The 23,767-nt window shown below is 49.6% G+C and overlaps 2 protein-coding genes across 18 annotated transcripts in view; one reads left to right on the top strand and one right to left on the bottom strand.

The window, feature by feature from the left end:
- The window catches only part of LOC108524130 (bromodomain-containing protein 7-like), a 3,662-nt gene extending 2,450 nt beyond the window's left edge, over positions 1-1,212 (bottom strand). The window contains 1 exon segment of the mRNA XM_017865043.1: positions 81-1,212. Coding sequence (XP_017720532.1) covers positions 81-338 — 258 coding nt within the window. The 5' untranslated portion in view covers positions 339-1,212.
- BCL2L1 (BCL2 like 1) overlaps positions 1-14,449 on the top strand; it is a 70,556-nt gene extending 56,107 nt beyond the window's left edge. For all 17 annotated transcript variants that reach the window (XM_017865058.1, XM_017865055.1, XM_017865061.1 and 14 more), the window contains one exon: positions 12,832-14,449. In XM_017865058.1, the coding sequence (XP_017720547.1) occupies positions 12,832-12,969 (138 nt within the window). In that variant the 3' untranslated portion in view covers positions 12,970-14,449. The remainder of the gene's footprint in view (positions 1-12,831) is intronic.
- The last annotated feature ends 9,318 nt before the right edge of the window (positions 14,450-23,767 follow it).

Below are 23,767 nucleotides of genomic sequence, written 5' to 3'. Positions count from 1 at the left end.
AAAAAAAAAAAAAAAAAAAAAAAAAAAAAAGATTACTGCAGCATTGTTTAAAATAGTAAAAAATAGGAATAATCCAATGCCTTAACTCTTCTCCGTTTTCTCCCCTTTTCTTCCCCTGGAACCTGCTTCTCTCCTTTCTTTCTCTTTTTCCGCTTTCTGTCCTTGTGTTTGTCATGATCGTTTTTGTCTTCGAAGAGGCTGGAGTCGTGCCCCGAACTGCCCGTGGAGAGTTCGGTGACTTCCTTCCCTCCTACTTTGAGAACCAGCTTCAAGGGCTTCTCCACATACTCCTCGTAGAGGTGTTTCTCCGACTTGTGCTTCTTGTGCTTCTTGCCCATGTCCGACCGGGCCCCGGTGCCCGCCCCCCGCGCCAGGCCCAGGCCATGCGGCGCCGCTTCCGGTCCGGGCCAGGCGAGCGGAGGGCGGGAGCGGGCCCGCGAGACCCCGCGCCGCGAGGCCCCTCTCGAGAAGACGGCGCGCGAGACCGGTCGGAGCCCGAGAGTGGTGGCGGGGGGGGCGAGCAGCCGGAGCCAGAAGATGCCTTTTCTAGAACTTTCCCATAAGCTTCCTGTCCCCCTTTCTTATCCTGAGAGAAAGTGTCTGGAGAATACTGGACACCCTGCCTAATCACCTGGTATATTGGGGCCTCTTTCTAGTTTTACCAGGCAGTGAGGAAAGGAATGAAGAAGGTGGGAACTGGCGTTTTTCCTCTTCCCTCCTCTCTGTCCACCACTCAGCCATACTCTTCAGCACCTTCTCTGGACCCAGCACTGGGCAAGGCCTAGAGGACAGAGCCCATGGTCAGATGGGGGAGGAAGTGAGCAGCTAGGCTCCTTGAGAAAGTAACCTGTGGATTAAGACCTCAGAGATGAGTGGGACAGAGCGTGGCAGAAGCACCAGTGTGGGCAAAGGTCCTGAGTCTGAACAGAACATGGCATGTGAGGAATGAAGCAGCCTGGCCCTAGGTGAAGCTGAGAAAACCCTGCAGGCCCTTGTAGGCCATAGAGAAGGCTCTGAGACACAAGCTGAGCCATGGTCTACTAGTAAGAACAATAAACCAGACATTTACTCAAAGTTAACTATGTGCCACACACAGTTCTAAGACCTTTACATGTATTAATTTGAATCCACGTGGTATTCTTTTGAAATAAGGTCATTTTGGGCAAGGCGCAGTGGCTCATGCCTATAATCTCAGCACTTTGGGGCGCCGAGGTGGGTGATCATTTGAGGTCAGGAGTTCGAGACCAGCCTGACCAACATGGTGAAACCCAGTCTGTACTAAAAATACAAAAAGCCAGGCATGGTGGCGCATGCCTGTAGTCCCAACTACGTGGGAGGCTGAGGTGGGAGAATGAATCACTTGAACATGGGAGGCAGAGGTTGCAGTGAGCCAAGATTGTGCCACTATACTCCAGCCTGGTCGACAGAGTAAGACTCTGTCTCAAAAAAAAAGAAAAAGGAAGAAATAAGGACATTTTTAATCCCCATTTTACAGATGAGGTCAAAAGCAAAATATTTTAATCTAGTTTGCAAGATTTATTGGTTCTCTGCCTGCTCTGTGCTCTGGCAGCCCAACTTGGTAGAGAAGTCGAAATTAATTGCCTTCATCCAGATAGCACCTCCATTTCACAAATGAGGAAACTTGATACTTGGAGGAGAGCAGTAGAGGAGAGAGAGCAGAACCAAGGGAGACAGAGGGAGACGAGCATCAGCTCCCTGACAGGGAAGAGTTTTCCAATGGGGCTGTCCGAAGATGAAATGCCCCACTCAGGAAGGAGGGAGCTCTCCATAAGTGCATAGGGAGAAAATGCCCTAGAGTTGACTACCAAATCCCATGCGTGTGGACCATCAGGATGAAACAGACCCACTGTGGGACTTCAGCACTCCACCCTTCTGAACCCCGTCTTTGAAATGGGGGTGTTCATGGTGAGCTTGAGTATTACATGGAAGGTTGGATGGGCATGCTGTAAGGTCACTGGAGTCTCCGACTCTGTTCCAAGGATGACTATTGGTCTTTCTCACCCTGGACACTGGGAGAAAAATGGAGGGCTGTGGCCATCTACTTACAAAAGAATAGGGAGTCACCAGGGTTGAAATGAAAGGGTTGAGATGAGGGGAGGCATCAGAATCCCAGGGGATGAACACATATGAGCACATAGCAGCCACCGAGGAACGGTTAAATGTTTGGACTCTGGAGACAGACTGCGTGTGTTCAACTCCCAGCTCTCCCACTTGTGGCCTCTATGACCTTGGGAGGGTGACTTGTCCTCTCTGCCTCTGTTTCCTCATCTGTAAGCTGGAGAGTAATAACAGCATGTACTCACTGGGGTTATTGTAAGGATTAAGCAAATTCTTACAGACGAAGCACTTAGCACCATGCCTGGTACTTAGTAAACATCAGCTGTTTTATCACCGTCACTTCAAGGGAAGGAGGTTGTGAGCCCCCAAATGAGCATCTATGCCCCCAATAAATGCTTTTCTGAATTCTCTCTCTTTGCCCTCAAGCTCATCACCCTGGTTCTGAGCTAGAGAGATGGAGAGCCCACACTCAATGCTGCTGGGCCTGATAGCTTTCTCGATTCCCCAGCGGAGGTGTTATCTCCTCCCAGCACAACCGCTTCCTTTTCTGAGAAATGCAAGTGCATCAGTCAGGCACAGCTTCTTAGAACTAATGGTGGGGGAGGAGGTGGAGGAGGAGAGGCTGGCAGCTGAACTGAACGGGTCAGAGTTGGAGGAAAAGAAACATGAAGTTTGTTGTGAGGAAAGCACCAAATATTCCCTATAGTCCAGATGGCTTGAGCCCTCTATGACACCCCCTGATCTCACCACTACTGCTAGGGAGGTCAAGGCAGGAGAAACTGAGGCTCAGATGCCAAAGGCTTGCTGTGACACCCATAGCTGGGCCGGCTGGACTGAGGTGTTGACCCCAACACAGTCTCGCCACCCCTCTCTTTGCCACTGCCTCCACTGAGCTGCTTCTCCAAGTTGCCTACCTCCAGGCCTGTGTTTCCGTTGGGGAGAGGAGAAAGGCCATGTTCTTCTCACATCTCCGGAGCCAACAGCTCCCCTGGGAAAACCAGAGGAAGTGGATTCCAACCACAAACCTCACTTCTTCCGAGTCTCCGCCTGCAACTCCCTGCCAAGAGAGTGATAAGGCCTCTCCATTTGCCCTGCCCGCTTCCTACCATCTCCCAGCGATCTAGCAAGGCCATGTTTGTCTATTCAGTACGCATTTATCAGCCTCTCCCTCAGGCAAACTGAGGCCAGGAGCAGAAGGTGACTCTGTAGGTGACTCACAGCCTGCCAATGCAGGGATATGAGGAGGACAGGACAAGGTACAGTCCTGGTGTCCCTGGCACTTTCCCTGGCTGCTAGTAGAGTAGCCCCTTCCTCTTCTCCACCTACCTCTTTCCTGAAATAACCAAGCAGGAAGGAAGCAGTGGGCCTGGGCCCTCCAGAGTCACCCAAGAGGAAGGAAGGGTTCGTCTAGCACAGGCATGCTTGTTCCTCACTGAAGCCAGGACGGAAGGGTTTCACTTTCCCTCCTGGTCTTCGTCACATCCTTTTCCTGTGGCACCAGTTCCCCTCAGCTGGCGGGAGCCAGTGCTTATTCATTCAGCTGATGGCCTCGGGCTACTTTACCCTCATTGACAGACCCAGGGCCATGGCGCTGGCCCAGAATATGGGGTTTGCTGCCAAACATACTGGGGCTTAAAAATGGCTTCCCCCCCTTTTTTTTTTTGAGTCGGGGTCTCATTCTGTCGTCCTGGCTGGAGTGCAGTGGTGTGATCACAGCTTACTGCAGTTTCAACCTCCCAGCCTCAATTCCCCCACTTCAGTCTCCTGAGTAGCTGGAGCTATAGGTGCATGCCAACGCACTTAGCTAAATTTCTAAGATTTTTCTTATAGAGATGGAGTCTCACCATGTTGCCCAGGCTGGTCTCGAACTCCTGAGCTCAAGCAGTCTGCCCACCTTGACCTCTCAGAGATCTGGGATTACAAGTATGAGCCACCACACCTGGCTGCCACTTACCTACTTTAGCTAGGTCTCAGTATCTCTGAGCCTCGGGTTACCTGGACTTAGAATGAAGGCCTTCTTCAGCCACAGAAGTACATGGACCTGGCCCATGATCGTCCTTTAGAAACTGAGCAGAGTGCTGCATCAACGTTAGGAGTAAAGGCACTGGAACCAGATCGCTGGTGTAGACATCCCAGTTAGGTCATCAGCTCACTACATGGCCTTGAGCAATTCACAAATCATCTGGGCCACATGTCCATCAGCTATATGGGTTAATGGTAGTACCCACTGACAGAGTGTAGAGACAACTAATGAACTAGTCTACAAAAAAACCAAGAAGAGTACCTTACAGGGTATGTGCTCAGGAAGTGTGCGCTGCTGCAGTCACTAAGGAAGTCAGGTTTTCTGTGGGTAGAGATAGCAGGGTCTAAGATGGCAAGATTGGACGTCGGAATGAGTGTGAATGAAGTACTATCTTGGGTAGATTAAAAGAAAAAATAAAAAAAAAAGAGTGTTGTGAGGCCAGAACTCAGACAGATCCCACTCTTGCCACTTCCTAGATAGGGATCTTGGGTAAACTCTGGAGCCTCCATTTTCACATCTGCAAAATGGGGCTATTGATAAATGTTATGAGGATCAAATGAAAGCACTCATTTGTTCTTCTAAAAGTTTCACTTAAAATGGCATCTGTTATGTTCCAAGTATAGCACCAGGTTCTAGAGATACAGGTGACAAAGCCACACACAGTGAAGTGGGGGAGACAGAACAAAAAATAATCTCTCAAGTGAATATGATAATTATACATGTAATTGGGAAATATGGCCTAGTGTGCATAGAGTGCTTCAGCTCAGTGCCCAGCACAGGTAAAACACTGAAATGTTTAGTAATGGTCAGCTGTCATAGTAATAGTTTTTTGTTTGTTTATCTTTTGTTTTTTTGAAACAGAGTCTCTCTCTGTTGCCCAGGCTGGAGTGCAGTGGCCCAAACACAATTCTCTGCAGCCCTGACCTCCCAGGCTCAAGAGATCCTTCTCAGCCTCCCCAGTAGCTGGGACCATAGATGCATACCACCAGCTAATTTTTTTTTCTTTTTTTAAATTTTTTTGTAGAGACAGGGTCCTCCTATGTTGCCCAGGCTGGTCTCAGACTCCTGGACTCAAGCAATCGTCCTGCCTCAGCTCCTAAAGTATTTTATTACTGTTAACAAGTAAGGGCTGGGTGCGGTGGCTCATGCCTTTAATCCTAGCACTTTGGGAGACCAAGGCAGGTGGATCACCTGAGGTCAGGAGTTCCAGACCAGCCTGGCCAACATGGTGGAACCCCACATCTACTAAAAATAAAAAAACTTAGCCAGGTGTGGTGGCAGGCACCTGTAATCCCAGGTAACTTGGGAGACTGAGGCAGAAGAATTACTTGAACCTGGGAGGCAAAGGTTGCAGTGAGCCGAGATCATGCCACTGCACTCCAGCCTGGCCAACAGAACGAGAGACTGTCTTAAAAAAAAACAACAACAACAACAAAAAATAAGGACACCATGGGCCAGAGAGGTGAAGTAACCTGCTCAAAGTCACACTACTTGGAAGAAGTGGGAAGGGCAGGCACAGTTGCTCATGCCTATAATCCCAGTACTTTGGAAGACCAAGGTAGGAGGATTAGGCCAGGAGTTTGAAACCACCCTGGGCAATGTAGTGAGACTCCATCTCTCTAAAAATTTACAAGAGAAAAAAAAAGAAGGAAATGTGGGCAGTGAAACCAGGATGGGAACTGAAAGATCAAAGTAGAGACTATACTTCAGCCTCTGGCTGGTCCCCTGGCACTTGGGCCCCTTTCCTCAGGGCATCATGCCAACCTTTTCACCTGACTTCTGCAGGGTCACAGGCACCTACAAGGTGACCTGCATCATTCAGTTGGCTGACTCTGGGCAGAGATCTAGCTGAAGTCAGTCTGTGCCTGTCTGAGTAGGTCCTGGGCCAGACTTGGTCCCTATCTGCACTGAACCCCCAGACCGTTGGGGGAAACCAGGCACACAGACGCCATCAACCCAGGAACATCCCTCCCCTCCCTCCCACCTCAGGGCCTTTGCACTTATTACCTCTGCTAAAACATGCTTTTTTTTTTTTTTTTTTTTTTTTTTTTTTTTTTTTTTTTTTTTTGAGACGGAGTTTTGCTCTTGTTGCCCAGACTGGAGTACAATAGTGTGATCTCGACTCACTGCAACCTCCATCTCCTGGGTTCAAGCAATCCTCCTGACTCAGCTTCCCAAGTAGCTGGGATTACAGGTGCCCGCCACCATACCCAGCTAATTTTGTATTTTTAGTAGAGACAGGGTTTCGCCATGTTGGTCAGGCTGGTCTTGAACTCCTGACCTCCGCCTTGGCCTCCCAAAGTGCTGGGATTACAGGTATGAGCCACTGTGCCCAGCTCCCCTGGATATTCTCTATCACCTCCCCAGGACTTAAAACCCTATCATCTCGAAAATTATCTTTTTTTTTCTTGTTATCCTCTCTGCTTCCCAGTAAGACAAGGTTTCTCAACTTTTTTTTTTTTTAATCACCCACCCCTGCAAGGAGTCTTTTTCAGACTTTTTTGTCTTAATTGCTCTCCCATGAAATTTGAATACTATACTATATGTACTATATATCTCTTTATGTGCTGTGGCCCTGTGGAGAGCCACAAATCACTGTAGTGTCTAAGAATGCTTCACTTCATGCCATTGGAGGTGATCTTACTACCATTGAGAATGGGCTAGAACATAAGTTCCATGGAAGCCTTGCTCACGGCTGAGTCTCCAGTGCCAGCCTCAATGCATACCCCTGGTATAAACAGAAGTTCAGGGACCCTGGGAGCAGAAAGGAGACATTCATCCCAGAGGCTGGGGAGGGATGAGCAGGGAAGAAGGGACTCCAAAATGGAGTCCTATAGGCCTAGTAGGAGTTGGTTAACTGAGGAAGATATGGAATGACCAGTTAAAGGACAGTGTTGGCAAAGGCACCAAGGCCTGAAGCACTTAGGAGTATGTAGTGTAGGGCCACTCCAAGTGGGTGGCCAGGACTGTTGAAGCCTCTGAAGTATTGGAAGAAGGACCTTGAAAGTGGTACTAGCCTGGGCATCTCCTAGGGGCCAAGTCAGAAGACCCAGTTTTCTAGTGTAGGCTCTACTACAAACCAGCAGTGGAAACGTAGAATGGGCAGGTGGGTTGGCCTTGCTGACTTCGTGGGTCTACCTGGCTAGGAGTCCATGACTCTCCTGTGGAGGTCATTTGCCATTGTCTGTCCCGAGTGGCCCTACAAACCCCCACAGGGAAGTCAGCTGCAAAGAGAAACTTTCCCCACTTTCCTCTAACTGAAGCAGAGGATGCAGATAGGCCCTTGGGCCTGGGTCTCCTAGAAGCCTTTGTGACATCAGAGACCTCCCTGCAACCCACTCTTAAACCTCATCCACTGCCTACTATGCCAGCCTGGCTAAAACCAGTGGGAGCCACCCAAGGAGTAGTCGGGGCTTATCTCTGCTTTTCCAGACCAGGGCTGCTCTACAATCCTGTTTATTTATCCAGAGCAGCCGCCCGCTGAGAAAATGGCTCTGTTTATTTCCAAGTGTGTCGTGTGAACCATGGGCTAAATATACCCACGCCACCGCCTCTCCAGCACCCGCCCTGGAACAGCACGCCCCGTTTTGCTCTTTCTCCCTCTGCAAAAGCAATCCTTAGAATCCACACCCCTTGGAAATCCTACTCCCTTTCCCCAGGAAAAGAAACTGAAGTGGAGATGAAGGTTGTCATGACCAGGAACGCATGAGTGGAAGCTGGGGCAGGTGAAATGAGAATGTTTCTGTGGCACTGAAATGAGAATGTTCCCTCCACCCAGGAATGACTGTTCCTGGACAGTGAATGCTTTGTGCCCTTGTGGGGACAGCGCCTGTTTACTCCAACCCAGCCCCAGAGCTGAAAATTTCCTGTGCCTGCCAGCCCTCTACTTCAGGAAAGTTCCCATCAAGGGAGCCAGGCCTCTCCCATTTTGGCTGCAACCCCAGTGTCCCTTCTTGAGAGACATTTGGCCTCTTGGGATAACCAGGGCCTTCTCCCATGCTCTTCATAGTCTGGAAATCTCCCTCATCACAGATAATCCTGTTTTGACTCCACCTGGGCATACGTGGGAGCAACAAAATCAAACCTCCTGTAAGAGTATTTTTCTCTGCCAAGACCCACAGAGACTGGCTAGGATGGAGTGGGAGACAGGGAAGCATAGCCACGGCCCTACTGCCCTCCTCTCCCCAGATCCTCTACCTCAACCCTGTTCCCACATTCCTTCTCCTGGAAATCCTTTCAGCACTACTGACAGGAACGTCCCTCCAGCCTCCGACTTCAGGGAAGTATCCTGCCATAGGCTAGGATAGGCAGTCTTGCAGTTCGATCCCGACTCTGCTGTCTGCTGAGTGTTCCCTGCTTTAAACCTCAGGCATCTTATTTGTGAAATGTGGCTCAAATCTACATCGCAGGATTCTGATGAAGGTGAAGTGGGATACCAATGCCTGACATGTAGTAAACGTGCAATACATTTGTTAACTCATGTATTTACTGAGCACCAGTTATGTGCAGACACTGTTCTGAGCACTGGGTGTATAGGAACAACACAGGACCTCTGCCCTTATCAAGATATATCTAGTATAGGCCGAGGGTAGTGGCTCACGCCTATAATCCCAGCACTTTGGGGCTGAGGCAGGCAGATCACTTGAGGTCAGGAGTTTGAGACCAGCCTGGTTAACATGGTAAAATCCCGTCTCTACTAAAAATACAAAAATTAGCTAGGCGTGGTGGTGGGCGCTACTCAGGAGGCTAAGGCAGGAGAATGGCTTGAACCCGGGAGGTGGAGGCTGCAGTGAGCCAAGATTGCACCACTGTACTCCAGCCTGGGTGACAGAGCAAGTCTTTGTCTTAAAAAAAAAAAAAAGACACATCTAGTATGGAAGACACATCACAACAAAAACAAAGTACAGAATCTAGTCATGAAAAGTGCTGGGAGTGGGTGCAGCTTAAGGGAGGAAAATAGTGGTGAGGTGGTGAGGCCAGGCATGGTGGCTCACACCTGTAATCCCAGCACTTGGGAGGCTGGGGCAGAAGGATCCCTTGAGCCTAGGAGTTTGAGACCAGCCTAGGCAACAAAGGGAGACCCTGTCTCTACAGAAAATTTAGAAATTTAGCCAGGCATTGTGGTGTATGCCTGTAGTGGCAGCTATTCAGGAGGCTGAGGCAGGAGGATCGCTTGAGCCCAGGAGGTCAAGACTGCAGTGAGCTATGATTGCGCCGCTACAGTCTGGGTAACAGAGTGAGACCCTGTCACAAAAATTTAAAAATAAAAAAATGAAGCGCCGAGAAGAAAAGCTGGCACGGTGGTCATTCTGTGTAGTGTAGTTCCTGTGATCAGGAGGCTGAGGCAGGAAGATTGCTTGAGTCCAGGAGTTCAAAGTCAGTCTGGGTACATCTTTTAAAAAAAGAAAAAAAAAATGGTGGCCATGTGTGGTGGCTCATGCCTGTAATCCCAGCACTTTGGGAGGCCGAGATGAGCGGATCACCTGAGGTCGGGAGTTTGAAACCAGCCTGACCAACGTGGAGAAACCCTGTCTCTACTAAAAATAAAAAATTAGCCGGGCGTGGTGGCATGCGCCTGTAATCCCAGCTACTCTGGAAGCTGAGGCAAGAGAATTGCTTGAACCTGGGAGGCAGAGGTCACGGTAAGCCAAGACTGCGCCACTGTACTCCAGCCTGGGCAACAAGAGCGAAACTCCATCTCAAAAAAAAAAAAGCGGGGGGGGGAGGCCAGATATGATTGGTGGCTCACACCTGTAATCCCAGCACTTTGGGAGGCCGAGGCGGGCGGATCACTTGAGGTCAGGAGTTCAAGACCAGCCTGGCCAATATGGCTAAACCCTGTCTCTACTAAAAATACAAAAATTAGCTGGGCATGGTAGCACATGCCTGTAATACCAGCTACTCAGGAGAATCGCTTGTACCGGGGAAGTGGAGGTTGCTCTGAGCCCAGATTGTGCCATCGCACTCCAACCTGGGGGACAGAGAAAAACTGTGTCTAAAAAAAGAAAAAAAGAAACAACTAAGAAGAAAAATCAAGGAAGGTAAGGGGAGGACCGGCAGAGAGAGATGGGGGTGGTATACTGTTTTAGACAAGGCAGTCAGGGAAGGCCTCCCCTAGGAGGTGACATTTGAGGGGAGTCATGGTTGTGAAATGATGGAGTGAGGCAGGCGCTGACCTGGGATCAGGTGCTCCACGCAAGTGGGAACAGCAGACTCCTGTGGCAGGAGACATTGGAGGAACAGCAAGGAGGCCAGTGAGACTGGAGTGAAGTGTGCAGGGGACAGGGGTGGGGAGGAGGCCAGAAAGTGTTAGAGCCAGATCCCACTAGACCTTGCTGACCAGGGTAAGGAGTGGGGACTTTGTTTCAGGTGTGATGGAAGCCCTGGGAAGGTTGAGAACTTGGAGTGACTGAATGGAGTGTGCTTGTGCGAGGGCTGAGATTCATGGGTCACTGCTCTCTACTGGCTTAGTGTTGAGGATTCCTTCAGTCAAGTTAGCACCTCAGTGCACATGGCATTTTGCTAGGTACCAGGTATACAAAAATAAATGATGCTGGCCTTCTAAGTGTAGGAGAAAGCTGCTGGAGGGCTTCAAGCATAGGTGTGCTATGATCTGACCTGTGTTTTTAGAAATCTCTGTGTGGAGCATAGACTGAGGGGGTTGTCAAGACTGGAAGTGGGCCCAGGCAGGGGTCACTAGTGAGCAAATTGGTAGGTGAGACCTGAGGCCAACTGGAGATGGCATGCCCTGACGGAGCAGCCACTCGCCCATTTGGGACCGGTTGGAAATGTAGGCCCAGTGTGGCAGAGGAGGTGCCTTAGAAGGCCAGCATCATTTATTTTTGTATACCTGGTACCTAGCAAAATGCCATGTGCACTGAGGTGCTAACTTGACTGAAGGAATCCTCAACACTAAGCCAGTAGAGGCAAGTGACCCATGAATCTCAGCCCTCGCACAAGCACACTCCATTCAGTCACTCCAAGTTCTCAACCTTCCCAGGGGCTTCCATCACACCTGAAACAAAGTCCCCACTCCTTACAAGTTTTGGGTCCAGCAAGGTCCTAGTGGGATCTGGCTCTAACACTTTTCTGGCCCCTCCCCACCCTTGTCCCCTTCATACTTCACTTCAGTCTCACTGTCCTCCTTGCTGTTCCTCCAATGTCTCCTGCCACAGGAGTCTGCTGTTCCCACTTGCGTGGAGCACCTGATCCCAGGTCAGCGCCTGCCTCACTCCATCATTTCACAACCATGACTCCCCTCAAATGTCACCTCCTAGGGGTGGTAGAGAGGCAAGAATCAGCCAGTAACTCATTCGTTTTACACACACACACACACGGAACTTACTTTTGTTGTTGTTGTTGTTGAGACGGAGTCTCTGTCACCCAGGCTGGAGTGCAGTGGTGTGATTTCTGCTCACTGCAACCTCTGCCTCCCGGGTTCAAACAATTCTCGTGCCTCAGCCTCCTGAGTAACTGGGATTACAGGTGTGTGCCACCACACCTGGCTAATTTTTGTATTTTAGTAGAGACAGGGTTTCACCATGTTGGCCAGGCTGGTCTTGAACTCCTGACCTCAGGTGATCCACCCGCCTCAGCCTCCCAAAGTGCTGGGATTATAGGCATGAGCCACCACACCCAGCCTGGAACTTCTTTCTTACATATTTCTAGGTGCCACACACCAGTTTTGGATTCTGGCTCCACCACTGACACAGATGGGTGACCTTGATCTAGTCCCTGGGTCCTTGGGTCCTTGGCCCTTGGGCACAGCTTCTTGGCCTGTAAATGGGGAGAGACAGCCTGCATTGCAGAATTGTTGGGAGGATTAAAGGACAAATTGGGTACAACACTTACTTATAAAAGTATGTTCTAAGTGTCCCTCTCCCTGCCCCACAGGCTGCTGCACCCTGGGCTGGGTAGTTTAGCCCACAGCTCCTCCTTCCCCCTATCATGTGCTTCCCTTCTGACTTAGATTCCCGGCAGAGGGCTGTTGATCACAACCTCCTGGGCCCAGAGTCGCACCCCCTGCAGTAGAGGACAGGGACAAGGCCTCACAGACCCCATCATGGAGGCCTCTCAGTCCTGCGTCATTGTTACCCTATCTTCTCTGCCGTGCTCTTCTCATCACCAACCTGCCCACCAGAGACTCCCTCCAGAGGGAGGAGCCTCTGGCTGAAGTCCCAGGACCCAATCTACCCCTGAATTGGCCCCAAATCACCCTGGGGATTTAGCCCTGGGCTTCCTTGTCCCTCCCTCTGGTGCAGCAGTAGAAAGTCTGAGGCCTAGTGTCTCCACACTCCACACTACCCTCAGACTCAACTCCAAGCTCCTCGCGGCTTCCAGGCCACACATGGTCTGGCTCCTGCTCACCCCCGCACCATCATCTCCCCCATGCCCTCTTCTCCTGCACTCTGCTCCAGCCACCTGGCTTCCATCAGTTCCCTGACCCTGCCCATCTCGTTCCCACCTTGGATTCTGGAGAAAGTGCTACTTACTGACCTCAGGGCACTTTCCTCCTCTCTGCCTGTTTTCTGAGCAGTAACGTGGTTTGGTTATCACCAACTGAGGGTCAAGAAAGAGGACCACCCTTAGCCCTTTACCTGGCCCAGAGTGGGCACAGATGGCTACAGTTTTTCATGTCACCAAGGCCATAGCATGCAGATGGCCCCTTTCCCCACCCACCTACATTACTCTGAGGATTCACACTGCACCTTCCTTCTCTCTCCCTGCAGGACACTTTTGTGGAACTCTATGGGAACAATGCAGCAGCCGAGAGCCGAAAGGGCCAGGAGCGCTTCAACCGCTGGTTCCTGACGGGCATGACTGTGGCCGGCGTGGTTCTGCTGGGCTCACTCTTCAGTCGGAAATGACCAGACACTGACTATCCACTCTACCCTCCCACCCTATGCCCCACCACATCCTCCGTCCAGCTGCCATTGCCACCAGGAGAACCACTATATGCAGGCTATGCCCACCTACCCACCACAGGGTTGGGCCCAGATCTGGTTCCCTGCAGTTAGTTTTCTAGAATTTATCACACTTCTGTGAGACCCCCACACCTCAGTTCCCTTGGCCTCAGAATTCATAAAATTTCCACAACTGTCCCAAGGAGGCTGGCAGGTATGGAAGGGTTTGTGGCTGGGGGCAGGAGGGCCCTACCTGATTGGTGCAACCCTTACCCTTTAGCCTCCCTGAAAATGTTTTTCTGCCAGGGAGCTTGAAAGTTTTCAGAACCTCTTCCCCAGAAAGGAGACTAGATTGCCTTTGTTTTGATGTTTGTGGCCTCAGAATTGATCATTTTCCCTCCCTCTCTCCCCACACTAACCTGGGTTCCCTTTCCTTCCATCCCTACCCCCTAAGAGCCATTTAGGGGCCACTTTTGACTAGGGATTCAGGCTGCTTGGGATAAAGATGCAAGGACCAGGACTCCCTCCTCACCTCTGGACTGGCTAGAGTCCTCACTCCCAGTCCACATGTCCTCCAGAAGCCTCTGGCTAGAGGCCAGCCCCACCCAGGAGGGAGGGGGCTATAGCTGCAGGAAGCACCCCATGCCAATGCTAGGGTGGCCCTTGCAGTTCAGCACCACCCTAGTCCCTTCCCCTCCCTGGCTCCCATGACCATGACTGAGGGACCAACTGGGCCCAAGACAGGTGCCCCAGAGCTGTTGATGGCCTCAGCTGCCTCACTTCCTACAAGAGCAGCCTGTGGCACCACAGGCTTGGGCTGCTCCTCATGGCGGGTTCAGGGGACTCAGCCCTGAGGTGAAAGGAAGCTATCAGGAACAGCTATGAGCCCCAGGGTCTTCCCTACCTCAGGCAGGACGGGCAGGAAGGAGAGCCTGCTGCATGGGGTGGGGTAGGGCTGACTAGAAGGGCCAGTCCTGCCTGGCCAGGCAGATCTGTGCCCCACGCCTGTCCAGCCTGGGGAGCCAAGCTACCAAGGTCAGAGTGGCCTGGCCAGGAGCTCTTCAGGCCTCCCTCTCTTTTCTCCACCCTTGGCCTGTCTCATCCCCAGGGGTCCCAGCCACCCCCGGCGCTCTGCTGTACATATTCGAGACTAGTTTTTATTCCTTGTGAAGATGATATACTATTTTTGTTAAGCGTGTCTGTATTTATGTGTGAGGAGCTGCTGGCTTGCAGTGCGCGTGCACGTGGAGAGCTGGTGCCCGGAGATTGGACGGCCTGATGCTCCCTCCCCTGCCCTGGTCCAGGGAAGCTGGCCGAGGGTCCTGGCTCCTGAGGGGCACCTGCCCCTCCCCCAACCCCCACCCCACACTTGTTCCAGCTCTTTGAAATAGTCTGTGTGAAGGTGAAAGTGCAGTTCAGTAATAAACTGTGTTTACTCAGTGAACAAAGAGCCTGGGCTCTTGTGTGCTCTGGGATGGGGAAAGGAGGGGCCACTGGAGAGCTGGGTACTGGTCCTGGCTCTGCCACCCGCAGGGGAGGGCCTTGGACAAGTCCTTCCTTCCTTCTGGGCCTGTGGTTTTACTGAGCACATGCTGTGTGCTGGGCACTGGGGCTGCATGTGAATGGGACAGAGAGTCTCTGCCCTCAGGAGCTGACATTCTAGTGGGAGACACAGCCACTTGGCAAGTGTTTACTGAGCTCTGCTCTACACAGACATAGTCCTGGGCACTGGGGACTTCTTCAAACAAAATCTTTGCCTTTACATAGCATTAATTCTAGTGGAGGAGACAGACACAAGCACGGCTCTGGCTGCTGTAGGGTGTCGGGGAAAGGTGTGATGCCTTTCCTCACCCATCAGAAGATTCTGTGACTGACATTCCTATAACAAAAGAAAAACAAAGTGGCAGTTCACACCCTGTAATCTCAATACTTTGCAGGTGGAGGATGGGTTGCTTAAGGTCAGGAGTTCAAGATCAGCCTGGCCAACAAAGTGAGACCCTGTCTCTATAAAAAAAATTTTAAATTAGCCAACCCAGCAAGGCCAGTCCAGATTCTTGTTGGCCTCTGTGTAGCATTCCTTCCTCCCCGGTATAGGAGACAAGACATAGGTCAGAGTATTTATTTTTTAAGAAGGTCTCATCCTGTCACCCAGGCTGGAATGCAGTGGTGTGATAGATCACTGCAGCTTCAAATTCTGGGCTCAAGCGATCCTCCTGCCTCAGTCTCCTGAGCAGCTGAAATTACATGTGGGTGCCACCAAGCCTGGCTAATTTTCAAATTTTTTTTTGTTGAGATGGGCATCTTGTTATGTTGCCCAGGCTGGTCTCAAACACCTGGCCTCCAGTGATCCCCACGCCCAGCCAATAATTTGTGGCCAGCTTGTACATAGTAGAGCAGAGGAAGGTTACAGTACTATTTCTGTGTTTTATGAGTTGCTTTGGGGAGAGGAGTTCTAGTTTCTATAACCCACCTTGGGGAAGAGGAATGAATGCTAGTTTCTGTTACTTGCTTCAGGGGAGAAAGAGAAATGGGAGACAGCAAGCCAGGAGACAGATCTTGTTTCTGAGGCCTTCCAGCCTCCTTTAGTTCAAAGTATTCAGCATGCCAAAGTGCCATACTTGGGGGTATTGTTTTCTAAGCCCCAATAAGGGCAAAGGAGGAAAAGCAACAACCATGAGGAAGCCGTTTGGTCTTCTACCAAGACATGAAGGACTTAGCAGGGAAGCAGGTAAGAAGGGGTCAGACTTGAGATTTTTAAGGTAGATCCCACAGGATTTCAGGTGGAGTAGAGATAGCTTCAGAGAGACTCAAGGATGACAGATTTTTAGAATAGTGGTGCCATTATAGATACAAAAATGAAGTGCACGTCAGAAGCCAGTGCAACCCTAGAGACTCATAGTAAGTTTGAGCTGAGCTTGTCTGGGAGTCAGGAGTCAGGGAGGGCTCCCTGGAGAAAGTAACATGAGAGCCAGGGCCTGAAGAGTGCATCACGGTTAACTTAAAATTAAGTGGGGAAGCAGGAGAGTGGGCCTAGGGAGGAAGCAGTAAATGCACCAGATGAGCAGGCATTGTCTTCAGGCTGAAGAAAAGTTGGTGTGTCCAGAGCTAAGAGAGAGGGCGCTCCTGGGTTTCAGATGATGACAGAGGGTGGAGTGAGGGGACTGAACTTGATCCTAATGGCAGTGAGAGCCAGAGAAAGGTGGTAAGTTGGGGAGTGATACAGCCCGAGAGCCCCCAAAACGCTGGCTGATGGGTGGAGAAGGTTCCGGAGTGGGGAGCAGAGTGGAAACACGGAGATCAGTGAGGAAGCCATGGTTTCATGAATGCTCCGGTTTTGAGGATGGACAGCCAGATTTGTGTCCCAGGTCGTCATTCCTTGAGCCGTGGCTTCCAGCGAGTTACGTAGTCTCTCTGTGACCCAGCTTTCCCCTCTACAAAATGGGTGTGATGGGCAATTGAATGCGATAATCCAGAAGCGGTGGAGGAGGACTGGATGTTGAGGGTGACCGCAGAAATGGACTCGGCATCCCCCCGGGCTCTCCAGGAGAAGAGAGGAGGTGCTGCACTCTCGGAGTCCCGCGTGACCGCGGCCGGCGGTCCAGGAGGGATCTGGGAAAAACGGTCAGGCGCTCCAGCCGGAGGGCGGCCCTGGAGGTGGGACCTGCCCTGGGCGCCCCACCCCGCCCCGCCCGCTTTTCGGAATGGGCTTGACTGCCCCCTGGTGGCCACAGGATGCGACCTGAGAGCCAGCCCCAGCCCAAACTGCTCCGGCTCGGTGTGCACGACCTCACTCGCTGGGCCACATTTCCCCAGTGCCTTCCACCCTCTACCCTACTCACCAGAAAGACAGCTATACTTCCAACCCTTAGGTACTGGATTCAGAGCTTGTATGGGCTCTCTGGGGCTCAGAATCGCCATCTTGTTTGGTTCAAGACCAAAGCCTCCAGCTCCCACTCACCGCCCCCCACGATGTGTCCCCAGCTCCTGCCCCTAGCCATAGCCGTTGAAGTCCCTTCTTCAGATTCTCCATGTGCTTCCAGAAATGTCTTCACTAGCCTTTTTTTTTTTTTTTTTTTTTTTTGAGAGTGGTTCCCACTCGGTTGCACAAGCTGGAGTGCAGTAGTGTGATCATAGCTCACTGCAGCCTCGACTTCCTGGGCTCAGGTGATCCTCCCACCTCAGCCTCCCAGGTAGCCGCGACTACAGGAGCACGCCACCATACCTAGCTAATTTTTTTAGATTTTCTGTAGAGGCAGGGTTTTGCCATGTTGCCCAGGCTGGTCTCGAACTCTTGGTCTCAAAACATCACTTGGCCCCAGCCTCCCAAAGTGTTGGCATTACAGGCGTGAGCCTCTGCGCCCAGCCCAGAAACATCTTTTCACATATTGGCACAGATATAAATATATTTTGATCCTCCACTAATTGTTTACACAAATGGTAACATACTAAACACACTTTCCCTTGCTTTTTCCACCTGCATACTGTATCTTGTAGAGGTTTCTTTTTTTTTTTTTTTTTTCTTTTTTTTCCTTTGAGACGGAGTCTCATTCTGTTGCCCAAGCGGAAAGTGCAGTGGCATGATCTCGGCTCACTACAACCTCCACCTTCCAGGTTCAAGAATTGCAATCTCCGCCATCTGGGTACAAGCAGTTCTCCTGTCTCAGCCTCCCAAGTAACTGGGAATACAGGCGCACACCACCACGCCCAGCTAATTTTTATGATTGTAGTAGACACGGGGTTTCACCATATTGGTCAGGCTAGTCTCAAACTCCTGACCTCAGGTGATCCGCCCACCTCGGCCTCCCAAAGTGCTGGGATTACAGGCTTGAGCCACCTAGACCGGCCCTGTAGACGTTTCCATATTCAGACGTGAATCCCCATGTACTCACCAGGCAGTTTCAACAATTATCAACTGATGTCACCTTTATTCTTTTTTTCTAGCTGTGCGGTATTCCACAAGTTTTTAACCAGACCTCTCCGTGATTCCCAACTTTATATATTGCCATGGAACATGCTTGGAATTGCACAGACGGAAAGCTGGAGGGGATTGGGACTCTCTATGTGGTTCCTGGGGAAAAACTCATTCCATTTCCATATAGTACATATTTATGATGAAAGAAATGAAATACAATATATTTCCTAGAGAAAATATGAAGTATTAACTTTAATTAAAACATCTAAATACATGAGATATTTTAAATTTTTTCTTTAAAAACTTGACTTTGGTCCTGTAAATGCAACTTTTTATATGAGGTTTTATTATTGAAATGGCTCGGCCGGGAACAGTGGTTCACGCCTGTAATCCCAGCACTTTGGGAGGCTGAGGTGAGCGGATCATGAGATCAGGAGTTTGAGACCATCCTGGCCAGCATGGTGAAACCCCGTCTCTATTAAAAAAAAAAAAAATACAAAAAATTAGCCGGGAATAGTGGCATGTGCTTGTAATCCCAGCTACTCTGGAGGCTGAGGCAGGAGAATAGCTTGAACCCAGGAGGCGGAGGTTGCAGTGAGCTGAGATCGCACCACTGCACTCCAGCCTGGGTGACAGAGCGCAACTCCGTCAAAAAAAAAAAAAAGGAAGGGAGGAAGGGGAAGGGAGGAAGGGGAAGGGAGGGGAGGGGAGGGGAGGACTGGCCTCACACAGGGTTCAGTATGGTGGCTCATAAGGAAGGAAGGAAGGATGGAAGGGCTCACACAGGGCTCAGCATGGTGGCTCATGCCTGTAATCCCAGCACTTCGGGATGGGTGAAACCCTGTCTCTACTGAAAATACAAAAATTAGCTGTGTGTGGTGGCCCACATCTGTAGTCCTAGCTACTCGAGAGGCTGAGGCAGGAGAAATACTTGAAACCAGGAAGCAGAGGTTGCAGTGAGCTGAGATTATACCACTGCACTCCAGCCTAGGTCACAGAGCAAGACTCTATCTCAAAAAAAAAAAAAAAAAGAGAGAGACTTCGTAATCTCAAGTAGGAAATAAAAGAAAAATGTAAACCATTCCAAAGCTTACTATTGAAATTATATTTAAACATTCTAATAGCTCTTCCTTTCTTTAATTGACAAATTAATGTTAATATTTCTTGTATTCAGTTGGATTTGAAATCAATCCAAATGTACGTTTTCGTTTTGAATATTTTAAACTAATGAGTTCAGAACACAGGAAAAGATACAAATTCTTTCAAACTCTTCTTTCTTTTCTTTACATTATAACTGTATTAAACTAGGCGGCCGGGCCGCAGTGGCCTCAAGCCTGTAATCCCAGCACTTTGGGGCCTGAGACGGGCGGATCACGAGGTCAGGAGATCGAGACCATCCTGGCTAACATGGTGGAAACCCGTCTCTACTAAAAAAACTACAAAAAACCAGCCGGGTGGACGTGGCGGTGCCTGTAGTCCCAGCTACCCGGGAGGCTGAGGCCAGAGAATGCGTGAACCCGGGAGGCGGAGCTTGCGTAGAGCTGAGATCCGGCCACAGCACTCACCCAGCCTGGGTGACAGAGCGAGACCTCTGTCTCAAAAAAAAAAAAAAACCTAGGCAAGGCTGCCAGGCGAGGTGGCTCACGCCTGTAATCCCAGCACTTTGGGAAGCTGAGATGGGCAGATCACAAGGTCAGGAGATCGAGACCATCTGGCTAACATGGTGAAACCCCATCTCTACTAAAAATACAAAAAAAATTAGCCGAGCCTGGTGGCAGGCGCCTGTAGTCCCAGCTACTCAGGAGGCTGAGGCAGTAGAATGGCATGAACCTGGGAGATGGAGCTTGCAGTGAGCCGAGATCATGCCACTGCACTCCAGCCTGGGTGACAGAGCCAGACTCAGTCTCAAAAAAAAAAAAAGAAAAAGAAAAAACTGGGCAAGGCTGTACAACACCAAGAAAGAGAGAGGAAGGAAGAAAAGAATGGAGGGAGGGAGGGAGGGAAACACAGAAGAAGGAAGAAAGGAAGGAAAAGAAAGGGAATTAATAGGTCGCTATTACTTATGAACATGTATGCTAAAGTTATAATATTAACAAATCAAACCTAACAACGTATTAAAAGAATAATATATCACAAGTTAGTAGGGTTTATTCCAGGTAAACAAGATTGACTACATATAGGAATTTTTTCTTTTTTCTTCCTTTCTTTTTTTTTTGAGACGGAGTTCAGTGGCACCATCTCAGATCACTGCAACCTCCGCCTCCAAAGTTCAAGTGATTCTCCTGCCTCAGCCTCCCAAGTAGCTGGAATTGCAAGCATGCACCACCATGCCAGGCTAATTTTTGTATTTTTAATAGAGACAGGGTTTCACCATGTTGGCCAGGCTGGTCTTGGACTCTTGACCTCAAGTGATCTGCCTGCCTTGGCCTCCCAAAGTACTGGAATTGCAGACATGAGCCACCACACCCAGCCAGGAAATTTATCTATGTAATTTATTGTGTTGAAAAATTAACAAAGAAAATACTTATGATTATTTCAGGAGATATCAAAATAGTATTTTCTAAAATTCAGCACCTGTTCATGGTTTTGTTTTGTTTTGTTTGAGATGGAGTCTCGGTCTGTTGCCCAGGCTGGAGTGCAATGGTGCCATCTCGGCTTGCCACAGCCTCCGCCTCCCGGGTTCAAGCAATTCTCCTGCCTCAGCCTCCTGAGTAGCTGGGATTACAGGTGCCTGCCACCATGTCCAGCTAATTTTTGTATTTTTAGTAGCAACGGAGTTTCGCTATGTTGGCAAGGCTGGTCTTAAACTCCTGACCTCAGGTGATCTGCCCGCCTCAGCCTCCCAAAGTGCTGGGGTTACAGGCATGAGCCACGGTGCCCAGCCAACACCTGTTCGTGATTTATTAAATTATTTAAAAAAAGGTTTTTAGCCAGCTTTCACTTCTTTGTAGTCTTCTGAGTTCTGTAGAAGTTTAAGATAATAATTTTGTATATTGCTTGTGCAATTTTTTTTTTTTTTAATGGAGACATGGTTTCCTTATGTTGCCCAGGCTGGTCTGGAACTCCTGGGCTCAAGTGATCCTCCTGCCTCGACCCCTCCAAAGTGCAGGGATTACAGATGTGAACTACCATGCCTGGCTCACTTGTGCAATTTTTAAAAATTAACAAATCATGCAGAAAACCCGGCAACTTATGTCATGATTAAATTTATTACATAGGCCAGGTGTGGTGGCTCACACCTGTAATTCCAGCAGTTTGGGAGGCTGAGGTGGGCAGATTGCTTGAACCCAGGAGTTCCAGACCAGCCTGGGCAACATGGCAAAACCCTATCTTTACAAAAAAAATACAAAAATTAGCTGGGCTTGGTGGCACGTGCCTGTATTCCCCACTAATAGGGAGTCTGAGGTGGGATAGTCACTTAAGCCCAGAAGGTTGAGGCTGCAGTGAGCTGTGATCACACCACTGAACTCCAGCCTGGACGACAGAGCAAGACCCTGACTCAGAAAATAAAATAAAATGGGCTGGCTGCGGTGGCTCTCACCTGTAATTCCAGCACTTTGAGAGGCTGAGGCAGGCAGATCACTTGAGGTCAGGAGTTTGAGACCAGCCTGGCCAACATGGTGAAACCCCATTTCTACTAAAAATACAAAAAATTTTTAGCTAGGTGTGGTGGTGCGCACCTATAATCCCAGCTGCTCTGGAGGCTGAGGCAGGAGAATTGCTTGAACCCAGGAGGTGGAGGTTGCAGTGAGCTGAGATCACACCATTGTATTCCAGCCTGGGTGATGGAGCAAGAGGCTGTCTCAAAGAAAGAAAGAAAGAAAGAAAGAAAGAAAGAAAGAAAGAAAGGAAGGAAGGAAGGAAGGAAGGAAGGAAGGAAGGAAGGAATAAAATAATTTATTACATAATGCTCAGCTTTCTATTTTTCTATCTCTACCATCATAGTCTTTGTCATGAGGCAAAAATAACAATAACTATTTCTTAATATATTGAAAATAATAGAAATGGGCCATGCGTGCTGGCTCGCGCCTGTAATCCCAGCACTTTGGGAGGCCGAGGCGGGCAGATCACCCGAGGTCAAGAGTTCAAGACCAGCCTGGCCAACATGGCAACATGGTAAAACCCCATCTCTGCTAAAAATACAAAAAAATTAGCTGGGCATGGTGGCGGGCATCTGTAATCCCAGCTACTCAGGAGGCTGAGGCAGGAGAATCACTTGAACCTGGGAGGCAGATGTTGCAGTGAGCTGAGATGGCGCCATTGCCCTCCAGCCTGGGCAACAATAGCAAAACTCCATCTCAAAAAAAGAAAAAGAAAATAATAGAAATGGCTGGGCACAGCCAAGTGCGGTGGCTCATGCCTGTGATCCCAGCACTTTGGGAGGCTGAGGTGGGCGGATCACCTGAGGTCAGGAGTTCGAGACCAGCCTAACCAACATGGAGAAACCTCGTCTCTACTAAAAATACAAAATTAGCCAGGCATGGTGGCGCATGCCTGTAATCCCAGCTACTCGGAAGGATGAGGCAGGAGAATCGCTTGAACCCGGGAGGTGGAGGTTACAGTGAGCAGACACCATGCCATTGTACTCCAGCCTGGGCAACAAGAGTGAAACTCCATCTCGAAAAAAAAAATAATAATAAATAAATAAAAATCAAAGAAGACATACATTTATATAGATCATATATGTTCATTTCTTTCTTTCTTTTTTTCTGAGACAGAGTCTCGCTCTGTCACCCAGGCTGGAGTGCAGTGGTGCCATCTCGGCTCACTGCAACCTCTCTCCCCTGGATTCAAGTGATTCTCCTTCCTCAGCCTCCCAAGTAGCTGGGACTACAGGTGCCTACCACCATGCCCAGCTAAATTCGTATTTTTATTAGAGACAGGGTTTCACCATATTGGCCAGGCTGGTCTCGAACTCCTGACCTCAGGCAATCTGCCAGCCGTGGCCTACCAAAGTGCTGGTATTACAAGCGTGAGCCACTGCACCCAGCCTGATTTTTTTTTTTTTTTTTTTTTTTTTTTTTTTTTTTTTTTGAGACAGAGTCTTGCTCTGTCGCCCAGGCTGGAGTGCAGTGGCGCGATCTTAGCTCACTGCAAGCCCCACCTCCCAGGTTCACACCATTCTCCTGCCTCAGCCTTCCGAGTAGCTGGAACTACAGGCGTCCACCACCTCGCCCAGCTAATTTTTTGTATTTTTAATAAAGACGGGGTTTCACCGTGTTAGCCAGGATGGTCTAGATCTCCTGACCTCGTGATCCACCCACCTCGGCCTACCAAAGTGCTGGGATTACAAGCGTGAGCCACCACGCCCAGCCCCAGCCTGATTTTTAATTAATATGCATACACTCATGTGAGAATTCTGACCATGTTGAGTATTCTCTCCTAAATTATTTAAGCCATCTCATTTCAATAAATTCACATATAAATAATTGGTTTTAATAATTTCATTACAGAGAGTCTTGTGAATTCTTGAAGTTCTTAAATGAAATTTAAATGGCCATATTATGAACTGTTAACATGTCAATGTTAAAATTTGAGGAAGTCATTTTTAAAACACTAAGATAGGCCAGGCACGATGACTCACGCCTGTAATCCCAGCACTTTGGGAGGCCGAGGAGGGCGGATCACGAGGTCAGGAGTTTGAGACCAGCCTGGTCAAAATGGTGAAACCCTGTCTCTACTGAAAATACAAAAATTAGCTGGGCGTGGTGGTGCATGCCTGTAATCCCAGCTACTGGGGAGGCTGAGACAGGAGAATGGCTTGAACCTAGGAGGCGGAGGTTGTAGTGAGCCAAGATTGTGCCACTGTACTCCAGTCTGGGTGACAGAGGAAGACTCCGTCTCAAAAAA

This window comes from Rhinopithecus bieti, unplaced genomic scaffold (assembly GCF_001698545.2).
Source record: "Rhinopithecus bieti isolate Rb0 unplaced genomic scaffold, ASM169854v2 scaffold_78508, whole genome shotgun sequence".
NCBI lineage: Eukaryota > Metazoa > Chordata > Mammalia > Primates > Cercopithecidae > Rhinopithecus > Rhinopithecus bieti.
Note: the sequence above shows the minus strand (reverse complement) of the source record. Positions and strands in the feature narration are given on the sequence as shown.